Source organism: Caretta caretta, chromosome 9 (genome assembly GCF_965140235.1).
Source record: "Caretta caretta isolate rCarCar2 chromosome 9, rCarCar1.hap1, whole genome shotgun sequence".
Classification (NCBI taxonomy): domain Eukaryota; kingdom Metazoa; phylum Chordata; order Testudines; family Cheloniidae; genus Caretta; species Caretta caretta.
In genome coordinates, this window is record NC_134214.1 from 35,974,057 (window position 1) to 35,993,483 (window position 19,427).

The following is a 19,427-nucleotide window of genomic DNA, read 5'->3' on the forward strand; positions in this document are numbered from 1 at the left end:
ATTAAAAGGAAAACTATCATTCATGGGAGAAGTTTGATGAGGAGAGGTTTTATACCTTTCTTACAAACGTCTTCCTTTCTTTCTTTTCCTGACAGAAACTCTCAATGTGGAAAAATTCTGTCTCACTGATATGGAATGCAGAGGAGATGATAATTCATTAATCTTCATAAAGAACTGCAGCAAACTGTCAAAAAGTTTGGTTAATAAGCCCTGCAAAGCTTTGGGTGACATCCAGGCTCCATTTAAGTCAATGGCAAAACTCCCATTGACTTCAATGAAGCCAGGATTTCTCCCTTTGTCACTACACAGGTTCTTCCTTATGAATCTGAATGCATTTGTTAAGGATATTGGGCCTGATCCAATGCTCTTAAAGTCAATGGGAGGCTTTCCATTGATTCTAGTGGACTTCGGATCAGGGCCATGATGAAGAATGAAATTTAAAAATCCATGTTAATGCAGAAATCACATGCGGGAAAACTCTTTGCTGATACAGGAGGCAACTTTCAGGGTGCCTCATTTTGAACAGAAATTGTATTGTTGTTTTATTTGGTGTCTGTAACTTAGTCATGAGCTACGGAGGTGATTACATCAAAGAGATGGAATTGGGGAGAAAGTAAGAGAGGGAGAGATTTGGTTCCCCAAAACAGCATTATGGAAGGGATTTTTACACCTCAAACACATCAGACAGTTGTAATTCAGGAGAGCCCTAAATAATTAGACTTTATGTGGCCATGCTGTGTGGGGTGTGAGGAGGATTGGCTCCACCTCCCAAGCAAGGGAGAAGCCACAGGCCCAATACCCTTAACAAATGTATTCAGACTCATAATGAAGACCTGCCTAGTGACGAAGGGAGAAATCCTGGCTTCACTGAAGTCAATGGGAGTTTTATCATTGACTTAAATGGTGCCTGTATAGTACTCAGCAGCTGCTACACCAGCTTATGGACAGGAATAGCAGCCATAGCTCCTTTACATCTTCCTCTGGTATATGGGAATTCCTGGCCTCTGCACCTAATATCCTAGATCTTGCCCACGTAGATTGCAGGTTGGGTTACTGAATAGAAATAGCAGTGGTAGGACTGATGGATATCTTGCTATTAATAATATAGGATGGATATTTATACTCTTGGACCTCTCTGCAGAGAATACTGATATCCTACCTGTGAAAGGTCGCAGTGTTCTAGGGTAGCATTGGGAAATGGTTTGAATCTTTCCTCAATGCTGCATCCAAAGGTCAGTAATGAGCAACTGTACCTCTGCCACCAAACCCCCTTCACCTGTGGAGCACCATTCTATTCTGTAGAACTCCTGCCTTATTCAGTATTCACATGCAGCCAATAGGAGAAATTCTGAGGCTTCCTTTGCGCCTACATGTCAACAATATGGCAATGACATAACTCTGCTGTTCACACCCCATGATAACACCACTGTCACCCAGCCATCTCAGTGTTTAGCTAGAGTAGCACATGGAGTAGGAAGAGCAGGCAGAAATTAAATCCTAGTGAGATGAAAGTAATACTGACGAGTAGAAGAAGCACTTCAACCAGCTTGCTAACAGAGTGATGCATCAGCCAGTCAAAGATGTGTGCCCACAAGGCATCAACACAGACCAATTTTTTTTCAACTTCTCACTGCCATAGCTAATATTGGACATGCCTGCTTCTGTGAGAAATCCATACTACCCCCTCCAAGTGGTTAGGAAACTGCATCTCAACCTTACTGTTGACACTTAGCTTTGACCATGCATGCTTCCTTGGATTATTGCAACGCAAGTTTTTAGACATGAAAGCATCAGCCCTGAAAAAACTCTAACTGGTGCAGAATACACCTCCTCAGAATCATGGCATACTACGAGCACATTTCCTCTGCACTCCACTGCCTCCCTTTAGATAGAACATCACATCAGAGTGTCTCATTCCTTATTTTAAAGGTTCTAAATGGTCAAGGGGCTCAAGATGCCTAAAAGCTTCATTCACTCTCCTGGACTTTGACCACTCTTGGCAATCCATTCCTCATAACAAAGCTGTTTCCATCAGGACAAACTCTAATGAGCTGGAGACAGGCCTTTCTAAAAGGTGGGTTTAAAACTGTGGAATTCACTCCCACAGGAACTAACGATGACACAAACATCAATACTTTCCAGTACAAATGCAAAACTCATAGTTTGACCTTGCTTTCTTACAAAGCTACATATCACATATATGTTTTTTTTAAAATATAGGCTATTGAAAGAGAAAGGAAGGAAGGGAAGCAAAATGCTAACTGTTTATTCTTAACTCAAGGAAGTGCTCAGATAGCTGAGTGATGGGCATGGTATAAGAATCTAAGCAGAATAGAATTTTAAAGTAAAATAGGGAATGTTCTCCTAGAAGCTTCTACTGCAGCAGATAATACTTACAGTCATGAGTCAGAAGGCAAAGCTACAAGGTCAGGAAAGAATTATGAGAATATTACCAGGGCACTTAGAAACCATGAATTTCTTGACAGGGAGATGACTGAATATAAGCACTTGGGGCAGAACTTCAGCCATCATAAATGGGCATAGCTCCATTGAGTCCTAAGCGGCTGCTTACACCCACATCAACTAAGGATCAGGGCCCTATATTCCAGAGTGATAGACAAACAAATGAGATAGATGGATAAGAAAGGCAGGTAAGGGTGTGTATGGCATTAATTACAACAACAAAAAGATTTTTAAATCAAGAAAAATAAGTACAATGAATGCAACAATTCTTTTCCTTTGTTAAACTAAGCAGGTTAATTTTGTTTTGATAGAGGGAGTAATAAGCATGTGTGGAATAAGGTCAGAAGGAAATATTTTTGACATCCCGACTAATAATATTAAGCAGTTACTGCTAGATACAGCCCTCATCACTCATTAGCTATAGCCATTAGAAACAGTTATTCCCCCATATCTTTTGTCAGTAAATGATACAAAGTCTTGTATTTTAATATGAGATGCTTCTCTGCTGACTTTCAAGAGTCTGGACACTCAACATATAACACAAGACATAAATTGTGTTAACACACTAAACAAACACTTCTTTAGTAGTTAGTAAATACATATACATAACTGAAAAAATATGGAAACACCTTCAAGTTACGTACATACCAAACCATATCCAACAAAAGCAAAAGCATGAAGGAAAGAGAGGGGGAGAGAGAAAGGAAGACGGGACTGAACATATAAAATGAAAAACGCTCGGTATCAGGTCTGTGAACCTGTTTCTCTATTAGGCATAGTAACTTTGTCTGTTCAGGTAATATCTGTTGTTGAATTTCACCCCTATAGGGAAGGCTTATGTGCCCCCTAAGTCCCACATGAGTTCTGTTTCGACGGATTAAATGATGCGTAAGGTAGGCTCATGCTGGTTCTCTGCACGGGGGTTAGCTTCATCCTACATATCATATTTTCAGAGCTGGTTGAAAAATAGGATGTAATTTGCAAAAAAAACTTCATGAAAATCTGGTTTAATTTTTATTGTTGACTTTCATGAAAAAATTATTGAAATTTTACAGCCAGCTCTACAGCAGGTCACAAACCAGGCCAAAAATGTTGACATTATTTTCATTATTTAAAATTTTGATGAAAAATTGCAAACATTATCAACCAATGGTATATTTCATACTTTGGACCCTTTTTTATCCTGTGTGAACTTTTTCCATGATCCAAATAGAGCATCTCTTACTAATGCTCATATCAAGGCATTGTGAAGAACAGATTAGATTATGTAATGTTCCATTTTCTTATGTTCTCAGCAGGGAAGTCTTTGCTGTTGGGAGGCTTGCTTGTTTGTTTTTAATATGGTTGGAATATTAGGTGGTATTTGAAGCTCTAGCCAATAAGCATGCCCATACTTCAATGGGTGTTTCCATAATTTTTCCCCAGTACTGTATAATCACACTTACTTTGCTGTAACTGTACAGGTTATTAGGCTGAGGAAGAGGCTGTTCTCTTCTGGTCCTTGAGGTTTTCTTCCCTCTCCTATTGGATGGGCAGTGGGGCTGACTCTTCATTTACGGAAGTATGGGGAAAACCAAATAATGCTTATGTGATCATGAATGTCATGTACAGATATACCCTTTTTCTTCATGATTACCATATACCATACTAAAAATGACAGTCCAACATTTAATGTAAGGATATACAAAGTGATCTTAGAATGAATGAAATTAAAAACCAACCACAACATTGTTTTGAAGTGATTAGAAATGGCTTCAGCATCTGAAAACAAAGCAACAAAGCTATGTAATATGGTCTGTGAACAGTGCAACAAATGATTTCAATACAGCGAAGCATGCTACTGGTTTCCATCAGGCTAATAATAGATGAAGAAGAAAGGCTTACTGAAAGCCACTTACCATCCTCTATGAGGAAGTGAGAATGGGCTCAGCATTGCTCCCTCCCCACTTGCCTGTTCTGACATGGCAGTCTCCACACTCTCTTTCCCACTGAGAATCTAGGTGGCACTTTCTCTTGTTTTCCAGCCATCTTGTCAACTGACGTATTTCCACTTGGAAGGGTGTGGAATCACATGACCTCTGATGTTGTCTGGGTCCCACTGGTGCATGTGGGATATGGCTATTCTATGGAGCAGTAGTTATTTCACATTCTCTGAGCTGACACACTTGGCTTGACATAACACAGATTCCCTCACCTTATATTCACAAGCAGGATTCACTCACTGCAGTAACTCAGCAGCCATCCTGTTTCAGAAAGACATAAGGTGACATCCTGATCCTTCTGGAGTCAATGAGAGTTTGGCCACTGACTTCAACTGGGCCAGGGTGTCACCAGCGGTTTGCTAAAACAAATATTAATAAAAGCAAATGTTTCAGCAAAGTCTCTTAAAGATATTTTGAACATTTATATTATGTTGTAAAGGTTTAATTTGGCTAGTCTACTAAAACCACTGCACGGCACCTGTATTGGGAGGATCAGATTCCACTTACACTTCTGCAGGTATAAAGCCAGAGTAGTACCATGTAGTTACATGTTGTTACCAGTAGTTACCATGGAGTTACTCTGGATTTACACCGACATAAATGAGAGCAGAATTTGGGCCAGCATATGCAGTCATCTGCTTAGCTCTGCACTGGCTAATCAGTTATTCCACAGTTGTTATATTCAAACATGAATTGGTTATTAGTACAGTGTTACTCAATAGTGACAATATATGCAGGGATGCACAAAGCACACCAAGTGAACAGAGAAAGCAGGTGCTCTCCGCACAATGGCTAGTGCATGTGATAAATTTCCCCCGGGAGCTGAAGGCACCTCTATTTGATCTTTTCTAGACAGCATTCTGAGCCAGCCCTTGGTTACATCAGTGTTCATGCTACAGTGTTACCTATGCATTCACATGCTTACATAGCAGTCACAAATACAAAGGTTGCATTATGCATAACCAGAGAAAAGTCTTTGCCTCCAGTATTCACAAATGCTCCCTTCCAATAAGCACAATGAATAACCTCTCCATTGATGTTTGACTTGTGTAGTCCAAACATAGAGGGATGTGGGGCCATAATAGCTGAAAAAGAGATGATGCCTGCTAAAAAGAACCAAATAAAGCTCTATGAATAGACTATATTAAGCAGTTGTTATATAGATTTTGATAGCAGCATATGTCTGATTAACATATGTGAATACACATTGGAAGTTTAAAAAACATTTATTCTCGTTTTCTTAATGCTTTTATCCTTTTCTGTCTGTGTTTCCCTTGGGATACAAGCCAGCATGAATCTATTTGGTGTTTTTGTTTATGAACCAAAATCTTTAATGTTGCTAGCGCAGATCTGCAAATAAAAATTTGCTAGTTTAACCTGAGCTCCTTCTGCTATGGCAATGAAGCACAAACCTATGACAATGGTGTCTATTTGTTTCTAGTACCTAGGTGATAGAGGGTATATATTTTTAAGCAGATTTGTACATTCCGGTACATTCTGGAGGTGATTCCCCCAGGCCACAGCCATAATTTTAACATCATGATGGAAAAAATATTGTGAAGTTTTATTTGTCTCTCCCCCTACGCCCCCCAAACACTACAAAAGGTATGTGTGTATGTCAAAGTTTATGCTACAGGGATATTTTATAGTAAAATTATGTGAATCATTCTTCAGGGCTTGTTCAGATCATGATATGGGCCCTAATCCAGCAAGATACTTAAGCACATAAGAAATGTTATCAACTTCAGGGGGAATAATTATGTGATTAAAGTTATGAAATAAATATTAAATATTAAATAAAGCTTAAATATCTTGCTTGAATCAGGCCCACCATGATTAAAAGAATTTTAGCCTAGGTACAACTTTGCACAATTGGCCACGTACTTTGTTGTTTGCCTTCCTCTGAAGTATCAGGTTGTGATCATTGATACAGGCAGGTAATAAACAGACCAACAGTCTTTTCTGTTATGGTAAATCCTGTGGTCCTAAAACTCTGCAAACTCATTTTAAATACAAATGATATTACTAGAAACGATACGCAATGTCCCTATAACAACTGCTGTAGCATTTGCTGTAAATCTTGACTTATAATTTGATATAACATAAAAAGAAACCTCTTGATGTACTGTATCTTACCAAAAATATGGGTCTTACCAAAAATAGAGATAGGGTAAGTTACATAGTCTTGTCTTTAAATGCTGGGTTAACAACAAGAGCAGACAAAAGTACTTGGAACTTCAGGAATTCCAGTAGATTGTGTCAGATACAAATAATCTTTATTCTCAAATTTAATTAACCAATGTTTAAACCATTTAGCATATCTGATCTCAATCTTCCAGTTTCATGATTCAGATTTCCAATTACTAACCATCACAGTTACTTCATACTAAGCAAACATAGCACGTAATCCTCAACTAGCTTTCCTTTGGTCTTTAATGTCAAATTAACTAGTTACCCTCAGACTGTTACTGTATTTTTCAATAAAACAAACTTCTTGAATGATAAATTAACATTCCTTCATTCAGTTCTCATGCTAATAAATACATTAAGTGCACTCTTGTGCCACAGATCTTCTTGACCTGGTATTAACTTATTTAGAAGCATGACTATTCCTTATGAAAGCTAATCTAGCTATTAAACAAATGGTTTGAAATGTATTACCTGACATAGTGTTATTTAACACATCATGGACTGCAAATATTACAAATGTGCAAAGTAAGAATTATAGAACAGCAAATGTTATGTATAAAGTAGTCTTATGACATCTAATTTATGTGGCAGAGAAACATACACCGCAGTCACATTGAGGCCACTCAGGAAAACCAAACCTTAGTCTATGCCTTTTCCCCAGAACTAAGAAATAAACACAGGGCTCAAGCAAACGGTGTGATACATCTTCTTGTTAACCCTGAAAATGAAGAGGGAAATGAAATATTGTGTTAGGGCCGCCGAAGGGGAGATAAGGGGCAGGCTACCCAGACACTACTGAATTTGATTGAGATAGAGACTTTTTATTACCACACAGCATTTACATTGCAGTGCCTAGAAACAAAACTATATCAGAATTTCAGCTCTTGGAAGAGAAGCAGGATAGTATAAAGAAAACACATGTTTAACTTTTCTGAATTTAATTAATCTATTTCCTGGTAATTAAGAATAAGAAGGGCCTGAGCCTTTAGCTTTTACTCACATACATGTAACCCTTCTGCCCGTCAGAGTTGGCAGCAACAAGGGCCGGGTTCAATATCTAGGGGTTCCATTCCAATAACACAATGCAAACCGGCTCGAGCCCCCACCCAGTGACCTGGGACAAATATATACCACCCCCGCTGGGCGCCTCCAAGAGGCAATACTTCCCCTCTCGCAAGCACATGGTCTGAGTGTAGCAAAAGCCTTTTAATAACAGAGAGAAACAATGTGGCATTATGTTGGGGAAACACCACCAACAGGATTCATAACACAACCCATGAGAGAGCAAGAGGACTGTGAGAGACAGCGAGAGCCCGAGAAAGAGCTGCAGAAGCAGCAGCAGCATGAACTGGCGGTGGGGGAGCGGAGAGGCCTAGGGGACCTCCCAGGGGTGAGTGGGGATAGACCCCGGGGGGCCAGTTCCGCAGGGAACCTCGAGACTAAATTGCTGCCCCTGGTTAAGGGGGGTGTGTGTGTGGATGCCACCTCACTGCCTTTGAGCAGGCTGGAGATTTGAACCAGGGGGACCCTGCGGAAAAGCCCCGGTGTCTAGCTCCCTTGCTGGGTCCCAAGGCCACAGACTCCGTCAGCCAGATGGTTGGGGATGTGGACAGGCTCCCACTCCTGACCCCAACCTATATGTCTGTGTGGAGTTTCCTGGGGCCAGGCCCCCCGGACCTCCAGTGGGAGCAGAAGGTGATGGTCAATGGGGAGACATTCTTGGGGTGGCCAAAGGGCATGGGCTGCATAAACCTTCCCACATGCGGCCTGCGAGTGCTATCGACCACCCCTGACCTAAGGGAGGGCGTGAAACTGGAAGGGCCTGGTGTAACTCCTACCAAGGAATGGGAGAGATGCTGGGGCATCCATGGGAACGTTGGTGGCTTCGAACTTCCCCAGGTCACCGGCTAAAGTGACCCCGCTCAGTTCGATCTCGAAGGGGGGAGAGATGTGACGAAGTGGGACTGTTCTTAATGTTTCCTCTGAATAGTGTGGGGGTGCCTCAGTTTCCCCTAGGCAGTTCTTAAGTATCTAGGGGGTGGAGTAAGGGTGTATGATCATTGCAGAGCCCTAGAGGGCATGTGTGTGCAGGAGTCTGGACACAGAGAATGGCCGACACCCTGTTTCCTGGCAACTAATGGCCTGGGCCCTTCCCCCCCTGCAAGGTGAGAGCTGAAGGGTTGGAGAACAAAGGAATCAGGTGACCACCTGGCCCGGGAAAGGAACAAAGCCCAGAGGAGGAAGTGCAATTAGCATGTAAGGCCCTCACCAAGGGGCCCATGCCACCAAGTATTAATACTTGTCCCCAGCCTCTCTCCATTCACACAGTTTTGGAACCCATGACCCTTGCCTAGCGAGTGCTACTTAGTTGATGGTGAATCCCTCCATCATAACAAAAGGCCACATACAGTTCCAAGCACAGTTCCCATAATCAGGGTAATAACAATTTATTCTTCCTGCCCCAATAACAGAGACACTGGGGATCCCACAGCAGCCAAAGTGACCATTTGGGCAGCTATGGTCTCATTCTAGGCGGGGTGGGTGTGCCTATGCAAATGAGATCGGCCCCTGAAGTTCTTTTCCACAATTTGCCACACCTCACCACCAGATGTCAGGGTGGAGCTCATCCTGACACTGCTTACATCCACAATCCTTACTCATGCATCTAATCCCATTTGAATTAGTAGATTCCATGTGTTAATAAGGGTTGTCTAAGGCAGGACCCTTACATTCTTAGGACCCACCCCCCTGTGTTTAGGGAAGGGTCTGATATAGCAATGAGTCACTCAGCAAAAGGCAGCCGGACACATACACTTAGTGAGGGACCCAGATCCCAATCTGCAGCATTGAAGCCAATGGGAGTTTTGTCATTGACTTAAAAAGGAACAAGACCGAGCCATTGGGAGGAAGAAATGGATTGTGGTGCCCCTCGATCCTTCATGTCATGTTACCACGTGACCCAAGAGAAGGGAGAGAAGCTGGCAGTAGCTGAAATTTCCAGAACTCTGATACAGGTGCTGTAAACTGTCCAGAGAAGCTCCAGATTTTTAAGCAGGGGCCAAGTTTTGTGGATCTCGGCCCAGTTTAATCTTAATCCACCCCTGCTCCTATTGATATCAGTGGCAAAATTGACAGTGACTTCTGTGAGAGAAGGTTCAGTCCCAGGAGCAACACTTTTCTTTCTCAAGCACTGGAATTAGAACTGTAGTATGTCACTATCAAATATGGGAATGAATTAATAATAATGATGCTCTTTATCACCAGCCTTTCTTAAAATGATGCATAATAACCTATTTGTGATTTATTCCTTCAAACGTACATATGGATTTAGCTAATCTTGATTATTGCTCCAAATTGAGAGTACAAGTCTCTTTTTCTTCTTTAAATGTTTATGTTTGTATAAAGTTCTCAACAAAACATGTTCTCAACAAAATGGACACAAAAGGCTTCCTCCTTGTCTAAAAACAATCATTTAAAGATTGAAGATGAAAGAGAAAAAGTTAGCATATTTAGTCCATGGAGAAAATGCCTCCACAGATAAAGTCCTGGTAGTCAGAACTCCTTGGTGGTCTGCTCATGTAGCATGATAAATTCACAAACTCAATCGGACCATGCGCCTGTACAAGAATCTGCAGGCCTGGGGTCTCACATTCTAAAGTTGTCTTACATATATGCAATATAGCACTGTGTTCTGTTCCATTTCTTCTTTGCTTATGGCCAAATCAAGTCCATGGTTGTTTTTTAAAGTGAACATCATTTGTCAAGGATGGTATCATTATATCATGGGAAAAAATGAATGTAGGATAGTAAGGCATTTAAATGAATCATTATGTGTGAGTGAAAGATAACATTGAGCTATTCAGAGTTGGCAAAGTTTCGGCATGTGGGAATATCATCCGTCTTTCTACATGCATAGAATTGTGCTTAAAAGGCAAAGGTATCCCATGTGTTATTAGTTACTAAGATATACTTTAATTATAAAAGTGCTGAATGGAAGATATTACTATCCAACATTGCTATAGTATGTTTCATTCTGAAGGATCCCAAAGAACATTTCTAAAATAGTGTACAGGAGCCAGTTCACCACCATCGTTAGCGTGGATTTTGGCTCAGGGCAATGTTATACAACCATTTACGTCAGGAACTGTTAAACAATGTAGTAACCAAATACAATGCATGGGTGATTTATGGCAATCCATAAACATCAAGTACAGTTATGGAATGTGTCCTTTTTAAATGATTGGATCTTTGTTGTTGAGACAAAAGACATGAGAAAAAAACATTCCTTGAAAGTCTCCTGGGACCCCTCAATTATAGCCTATGGGTAAAATGGGACTTTTGCTGTTGACTTCAAGGGGGTCAGGATTTCACCCTCTGACTTTAAAAATGAAAGATTTTCTTGCATGTGACTTCATTTAGAATGAAGGCCTTTCACAATGATGCCTATGTTACTGCCAGTAAAACATTCTAAAAATTCCTCAGTATTTCCTTTGTAAAGATTTGTCTTCTTTCTAACAGCTTTCTAAGTAGCTGCTGACACTATGCTGCAATAACTTATTATTCACTGAGGCCAATCCAGCTGGACAAAATCCCTGAAGAGAAATAATAAAACTAGCATTAAATGGCAACAAAGTTGCCACACTTAAAAATAAATATGGCTTATGTAAGCATATATAATTCTTCATAGAAGACTTTATCCAGTAAAGCACTTAAACACATGCTCCACTTTAAGTATGTTAATACAGTGTTTTGCAAATGGTGGGTCTGATCCACCAGTGGGTTGCGGGAAGGTTCTAGATGGGTTGCAGGTCCTAGGTAAACATAAACTTCTCATGGCTCGGTGTGGCAGGGAGGACCTGGTGTTGGGGGTCTGGGTTGGGGAAGGGGTTGGAGAGTGAGTTCACCCCATACTCTCCCCACAGCAGTGGTTCCTGGATTCCTCTTCCTGCTCTGAGCATTGTGATCTGGCAGATGATTTGAAGCCAGGTCACAGCAGTTTGAGTGACGCTGCGACCCCATGCGCCAGATCATAACACCTGGAGTGGGGAGCTCTTCAGGTCAGGAGCCACCACTAGGGGGTGAGTGCGGGGTGGGCTCGCTCTCCACCCCCTCACCAGACCCTCCCCTCCGTACTCGGCTGGGACTAGAATCGCAGTGCTGGGGCAGAGGGTGCATTTATGTAATAGTGCGTCACAAAAAAGACAGTTGTTTGGGTCGCCTTCATAAAAAGTTTGGGAACCACTAGCTTGTAACCATCTATATAACACATTTTAGTCTGCAACATGCTTTTAACCTCTCGTCAGCATTTATTAACCCTTTGTAAACTATTTATAAATGTATTCTTACTGTAAAGTGTGACTGACATTTTTACCTGATCCTAAAACTCCACTGCACTGAAAAGGAGTTTCTTTCAAATGAAGAATACAAAATATTAATGAAAACAATACCTTGTCACTTAGAAAAGCAGCGTAATTAACTGACCAATGCCCTGATCCTACAAACATTTATGCATGTGGGTGACTTTATGCACGTAAGTCGTTCTTTGAGTTCAGTAGAACTCTTCACATGAGACAAGTCAGCATTTGCAGGATTGGCACCCAATTGTCTGAGAGCATTAGTTGCAAATGGAAACACTTGATGAACACAAGATGAAAAAAACCGAATGGACAAAATGCAGAATGTTTCCAAACACCTTTCAATCACAAATGACCATTGAAAGATGAGTCTAGGAGAAACAGAGTCAGCATTGCAAACTTAGGTTCAATAAAATACCTTTTAAGGAACAGTAACATGTAAAGCAATAGAAAAATAATCATTGTTAAAGTTCTCATTTAAAATACATGACATTTTTATTTTCATAGTTGAACAAGACAAAATGAGGGTAAAAGTAAGTTATCAAAAGTGGGTGCTGGCATTCATACTTCTTTGCAATCAATGTACACTTAATGTATATGAATAGCCATATATTTCTAATGAAAGACTATGAACAAACACACATACATATACATAGATATATAAACATACTATACATACATACATGGGTGAATATACATATTTATGTGCATACAGTATACAGACAAGATACTATACAACTACAGTAAGTGCAATATACTGTATAAGACTATACAAACATTGAGGGACTCTGATGAAAACATGACAACTATGAGAGCAAATTTGAGTGATTTATGATGTAATTTCCTGTCCTGTGGCATGTTTTATGCATCACGCAATTAGAACAGAAAAACATGGTACAGAATATTCAGTTCATATACAAAAAGGCAAGACAACAGAGTGCATGGGGATAGCTGAAATGTGCATGATCAGACAAATAAGGTGGTTTTGTCTAGAATACAGGATCTTCATGTTCCTTTACAGAGGGTGCCTATATATAAATCCATGCTTTCATGAATTCTCTTTTCATGCCGTTGTTTGTAATTTCTATTTGTTTTCTTTATGAATACTGTAAAATTCTTGCCCTGAGTTGAACATAAATACAGAAAGGAAAAAAAGGAAATTGCTTGCTTTTTGTTTTATTTGTTTTTTGTTTAAAACCAAGGCACAGTGTTTTCAGTAGTGATCGTAACACCATTTACAATAAATACCACAATGGTTATTGTCCTGGCACTACTTCTCTTGTTAACATGATTAAACAAATTGGTTGCATTCAAAAGTCTCAGAACAAATTCTGGAATTAATTTAAGGGGTTTTAAGAGAGTAAGTCAGTTATAAGAGGGCGCCTTAAAGAGATATTCCCTAAAGGAGCAAGGAGTTTTGCAAGATAAAATTCAATTATAGCTAACTTACTAATGTTTAGGCATAACATATTATTTTACTCTCTCCTTAGCATAAATTACAGTATAATGAAATGAAATTTTGAATGCAAGTTACTTCCATTTTTAATAGAACCACGTACAAAGCTCCAAGAGCAGTTAAATAGTAGATGAAGCACCTCTAGTTAATTTTTAATTTCTCTGTATAGGCAGGACAGGAAAGTGATTTCATAAATGCATTTCACAAGCCTCAAGAGGTTTAGCCTAACAGTATCAGCCCAATGAAACAATAAGAATTTGAGGCTGCTTATCATCAATAATTGTATCTCACCCCATCTCAGCAATCTGGATGTCTTCTATTGGTGAGGTTCTTTATTCTCACTTTTGCTTTTATGTCCATTCAATTAATAAGGTGACTAAATAATCATAAACACGGTTATGTGAATGAATAAAAGTGAATCACAGATCTTTATATCATCCAAGATAGGTTGTGTATCTGAAAGCACAGGGCCAGATCCTGAGCTGAGAAGCACTCAGAAGTGGTACAGAGGTTGTGGGGTGTGCGAAGGTGGCTTTAAACCAACCCTGTACTTCCCTAATCCTGGGTATGCCTTGTACTGGACTGGTCCCTTAAGCTATTCTGATTTGTGTTGGCTTTTATTGGCCCCAAGGGTCTTTGATGGCAGCCTGGAAAGCATATCTTGGCCTTGCTCCCTTTCTTCTGGTCACACTACCTACTTACCCATGACAGGGTGGCACATCAGGTGCTAGGGACATATTACACTATCTAAGGGATTCCCTGTGTAGGAAGATCTTCCTTCGATTGCATCCAGCTGTTTTGCGGCTGCTTTGCACAGCTGGAGCAGCATAAAACAGTCCCAGTGCACCAACGGACTGGGACCACACTATGTGGAAGAGCTCAAAGAGCAAGCTGACCATACAGGGGGAGCAGGCTCCATTCTTTTATAATGCTCCCTGGACACTGGGCTGCTCTGAGAGGAATTGTGCCGCAGTGAAGCATAATCTCTTCCAGAGCTTCCCAGGGCTGAAATTCCTCCCTTTGCAAAGGACCCCGATCAGACTTACAGCTATCTATCTGCAGTAACCTGGGCCATAAGCACCTCAGTCTCTGAGCACCTTGCAATCTTTCAGGTAGTTATCCCCACAACAGCCAAGGAGGTAGAGCAGTGCTATTATCCCCAAACTGGGAACTGAGAGGCTAAGTGACTTGCCCAAGGCCACACATGGAATTTGTGGAAAAGGCAGGACTTAAACTCAGGCCTCCCTGGTCACCGCCGTGACCACTGGACCAGCCTTCCAGTTTGCTTTGGTGATTAAATGGGACTTCTGTGATATAGAGGCTTTGTGATGGCCCTCTGCACTGGGGCCTCTTTCTACTCGAGCTATACGCTAAAATGTGATCCTTTTTACACTGTGATTTTCCAACAATCAACTGAAAATCCAGCCACTGGTTTGTAGCATGCACAAAACCCTACATAATAAACACAGCCGGAGGGCCCTTGGTATAGATCACTACTGCCACACGCCACCTAGTGGCAGAACTCCTCACCTGCTGCTTGCCTCCTCCCCATCCCCCTGTTACTGTTTTAGCTCCCACCCTGCCCTTTCCTGACGGTCACTAAGGGCATCACATGTGACTGCAATCAACAGAAGAGGCTGATTTGCTTATCCTATATTTCTGGTGAGGTCCTTGCCCATTTCAGGACACCATGCTTCTTGCAATGATGCTTTAATGCGGGCTGTGTGCTAGGAGCTGGATTTGGCTGCCCTTTTGGTTGGAAATAAACCTCACTGGTAGATTTTGATTTGTCTTCTGATTTTTTTACTTACTTCAGATTGGCTGTAGTGCCCTTGCCAGTTGTGGCACAACAGGCCAAACAGTGCTGCATCAGGGCTCACCAAACCTATCGTTGGTTAACCTCTACAAGGACCGATGCAGCCACACAGCTTTCCCTAGCTGTCAACTTTTTACCTGGGTCTCCCATGTATTGCAAAACACACCCCTGTCCCTACCAAAGAGAGATACAGCATTACAAGTGGATTGAAACAAGCTTCCTAAACTCCCATAGTCTGTGACGATGAATGAAATCCCACAGTTGGGTAATGCTACAGCAACCACCTCCAGGAGACCACTGAAAGATCTGCCCCTTCCCTTGTGAAAATACCATGGCTTATCTCCAGGCTTCATCACACAACTAGAAGAGCTGGTCAAAAGCAGGGATACATTTTTCATAAAAAACCACTGTGAAAATGTGTCCCTTTCTTTGTCAAAATGTAGTTACATTTGAAAAGTTTTAAGCAGCTCTACTCCTAGGGGACATACATCCTGCAGGTAGCAGTGCTTGCTTTCAAGTTTTCAAACCTCAGCTAAGAAACATAAGTACAAATCTTAAAAGAGTAGAGCAACCTTCCCCCACCCCATCTTAATTCCCAAATATCCATTTTTCTTGAATGGCCACCAGCCATGTTGAGCCTTGAGACGGGATGGGGATAAGGAGAGATGCCTCAAATGGTCACTGAGGGATGCTAGGCAAAAGGGCTGAGGAGCTCAAGATTTTATCTTCCTGTCCCCTTAACTGATTCTCTTTCCTAGAGAAAAACCTTCTGAAAGCCTGCTTGGATGGTCAGTTCTCCCTTTCCACAGGCATCACCTGCTCCAAAACCTGTCCCAGAGACTTTGGGCCACATTTTCAAAGGCATCTCAATGTGATTTAGTCATTTGCACACACAAATAATAAAATATGCACAGGGAAATCGGTAGTTGAATGTGCAAACACTCTATTTGTGCAAGCAAGGGTAAGGCCAGCTTTGAAAACATGTTCCTTTGTCTCTATAGACAGTAAACCGCCCACACAAAATCTAAAGATTATCATCTGATATAGGCCTACTTCTCCACTCTGTTACACCAGGTTTATGCCTGAGATGGCATAAATAGACCCATAATCTATATACTTTGCAGTAGGGGCCCTGGAACCTACTTCAACTGTATGGTACACCCAGAGCTTCCATAGGCCAGTGGTCTGATTTTGCATCTACTGAAAACAGTGGCAAGACTCACAGTCTTTGGCAAAGACTGTCAAAGTCACAAGACTTTGGCACTTCTGACAGTGATTTCAGCCCATGAGGTGAAGGATGCTGGACTCTGGAGAGATTTGGTGATTGCATCTATTTCAATTTTTTAATAAATCCACCATTTGTGGAAGGGTTGTTTTTTGTAACGATTTGTATCATTTTGGACTAATTCTCTGATACGTAAAGCCCGTATTTCAAGCGGAAACTCAGCATAATGCAATGTGGCACCTTTCCTAAGGCAGTAAATTTTTTCACATTGTGTGCTTCCAAAATGTTGACAGCTATTTAGTTGGATTGCCCACAGTAGAATTTTTCCTTAGTGCATGCAAAATAGCTGTCCTTGGGAAAAAAAGATTTTAAAATAGTCCCATTGCTCCCTCTTGTGGTCAGATCAAAGAAAGACAACCTAGATACAGGTTTCAGAGTAGCAGCTGTGTTAGTCTGTATCCGGAAAAAAAAAAGGAGTACTCGTGGCACCTTAGAGACTAACAAATTTATTTGAGCATAAGCTTTCGTGAGCTACAGCTCACTTCATCGGATGCATGCGGTGGAAACTCACTTCATCGGATGCATGCAGTGGAAAATTCACGAAAGCTTATGCTCAAATAAATTTGTTAACCTAGATACAGGGAACATTACACATCTCTAGCGCTCTGCATAACTCATGCTATGAATCCCAAGGTTTCATTATTCAAAGCTCATCCCAGATTTGTGAACTTTTGCTTAGGAATGGGACCAAGCCATTGCTCACATTTTGAGTGGACACAGCTGATATACTGACTTGGGTCTGAATGTTGTTATTAGGGTCTGTCTACACTAGGCCAGACTGGAATCCCAAATCCACACACTCTCAAAATTTAGAGGGTGCCTTAAAATCTGAATCCTGTGGCCCCAGTTGACCTCTGCTTTTGACCATACACAGGCCCATCTCCTTCTCCTATGTACCACCAGCAGCTCTCCCTATGCCCCCATCCCTGTCACATGTAGCACTCCCCGGCACCCTCTTCCTCCAAGCCAGACAGGTGACTCTCTTCTGGCCCTTTCTCTCATAGATCTCCAGGAGCTCTATCAGGCAGCCCAGGAAGGCACATCTCCTGCAGATCATCAGCCCAGAAACCAGCAGCAGCCTCCCCGCAAACCCAATGTGAATACGTCTCCTCAGAACCTGTCTAAATTCAGGAGTCTCCAGTTCAGTGGGTGGTGCCGGGGAAGAGGGGGTAGAAAAGGAGCTCAGGTTGTTTCTCAATTTCTGAGTAGGGAGAGAGATGCACAGGTGGAAGGGTGCGGTGAGGGGGAGGAGGGGTAGGGCAAGTGTTCATATGGCATCTCAAACACCCAGGAGAGGAGAGAGCACGTTTGGAAGCAGAGTTCTTTTGATATGACTTGTGCTTGCAGGATAGAATCACAACCTAACTAGCCTGCTCCTGGGGTTCCTGCCTTTCCCAGCAGCTCAGACATGGTTAGGAATGTTCTAAGGCCTGCAGGGCTTCCCCCAACTCCATCAGTAATTAGATACAAACTAGCTTACTGTTCAAAGGGTTGAGTGACAACCACCCCAAGCCATTCCCTCTTGCAGTCTTGCAATATCTACTGCACACAACCATTCGATGTGAGGCACAGTTATACTATGGTCTTTTCTGTGATATCCCGCCCTGTCCTTCCTCCCTCCAATTTCCTACTAAATTCGATCAGAGAAAAATATCCATTTAATATTTGCTGTTCTAGCTCCCTCTGGTGGCAACTGTGCTTCATTGTAGAGAATATAATCTCTACAAGCTTCACTAACAAATTCACCATGTTTTTTGGTCAAAACTGGTTTGCACAGGATCACAGTCCTGGCTGTTCAAGAGTCCAGCACCGAACAAACCCAGTTTTCCAGCAGTCAGATCTTGTAGGTGAAGTTTAGGCTGGAAATCCTGTACACATTGGCTTGGATTCCCTCTGGGCTGGCTGCTTCAGTGGATCACTGACCTGGACTCTCCTCTCACTGACAGGATTCCATACCAGGCTCCCTCCACTGGCTTCAGTGGGGTTATTTGTGACTCATTCCAGTGACAGTGAGAAGAGGCTCAGGCTCACTACCCTGAATACAGCACAAATGGCAGCCTCCCAAAAGCATCGCCAGGCAAAAACAGCTCCAAAGAACCACTGCTGCTTTGCGAATGCAGCTCAAACGGCAAGGCTGTTTGCATCACATGCACCCCTTTGCTCTGTGTCCCTTCCAGGAGAAGCTGGCAAGGACTCAGTCAGAACAACGTGACTTTCAAATGGGGCTCCAGCCTTTCTGGGCAAGAACTGTGTTTGTACAGCTTCTAGCACAATAGCATCCTGGTCTATGACTGGAGCTCCCAAGTGCTACAGCAAATAAACTAATGAGAATAGGTTCCCCCTCCCAAGATTTAGTTAAAATGGCTTTTATCCCTTTTTATCTCAATTTGAGTTGAGCTGGAAGTTAAAGTACAAGAAGTTAAAGTACCACGGCATTGCTTGTCGGAAGCAGCATTGCAGAGTGGAAAGTTCTCATGACACTGCACTGAGCAAACTCTCTGAAGATGCAGCTGTCTGCTACTAAACCCACCCACACTGAATACTTCACATGAATTCTGAGGCTAGACAAATTCATTGAGAAATCCCTGGTTGCTAAGGACCAAACCCTATTCGGTAGGAGTTTTGACACTGACTTAAATTCACAGTTGTTGTAGGCACCTCTTAAAGAGCTCCATCAAAATCTCCCCTTGTCTCTGGGTCATTTTGGGTTACATTGTTACTTGAGCTGCTTAGGGGCATGAGAGGGAATAAGAAATATTTTGGTAATCCTTACATCCAAATACATAGGAGTATGTGGGTGCTGTGTGTCATTTATCTATCTATCCTAGGTACTTGAATGGCCCCCCCTTACAGTAGTTTCTGAGAACCTCACAAAACTCCT

At 41.8% G+C, this 19,427-nt stretch overlaps 1 protein-coding gene across 4 annotated transcripts in view; it reads right to left on the reverse strand.

The window, feature by feature from the left end:
• NYAP2 (neuronal tyrosine-phosphorylated phosphoinositide-3-kinase adaptor 2) overlaps positions 1–19,427 on the reverse strand; it is a 183,826-nt gene that overhangs the window by 7,953 nt on the left and 156,446 nt on the right. For 3 of the 4 annotated variants that reach the window (XM_048864245.2, XM_048864244.2, XM_048864242.2), the window contains one exon: positions 3,909–4,010. The exons of the other annotated variant lie outside the window; for it this stretch is intronic. In XM_048864245.2, the coding sequence (XP_048720202.1) occupies positions 3,909–4,010 (102 nt within the window). The remainder of the gene's footprint in view (positions 1–3,908; positions 4,011–19,427) is intronic. 4 annotated transcript variants of the gene reach the window in all.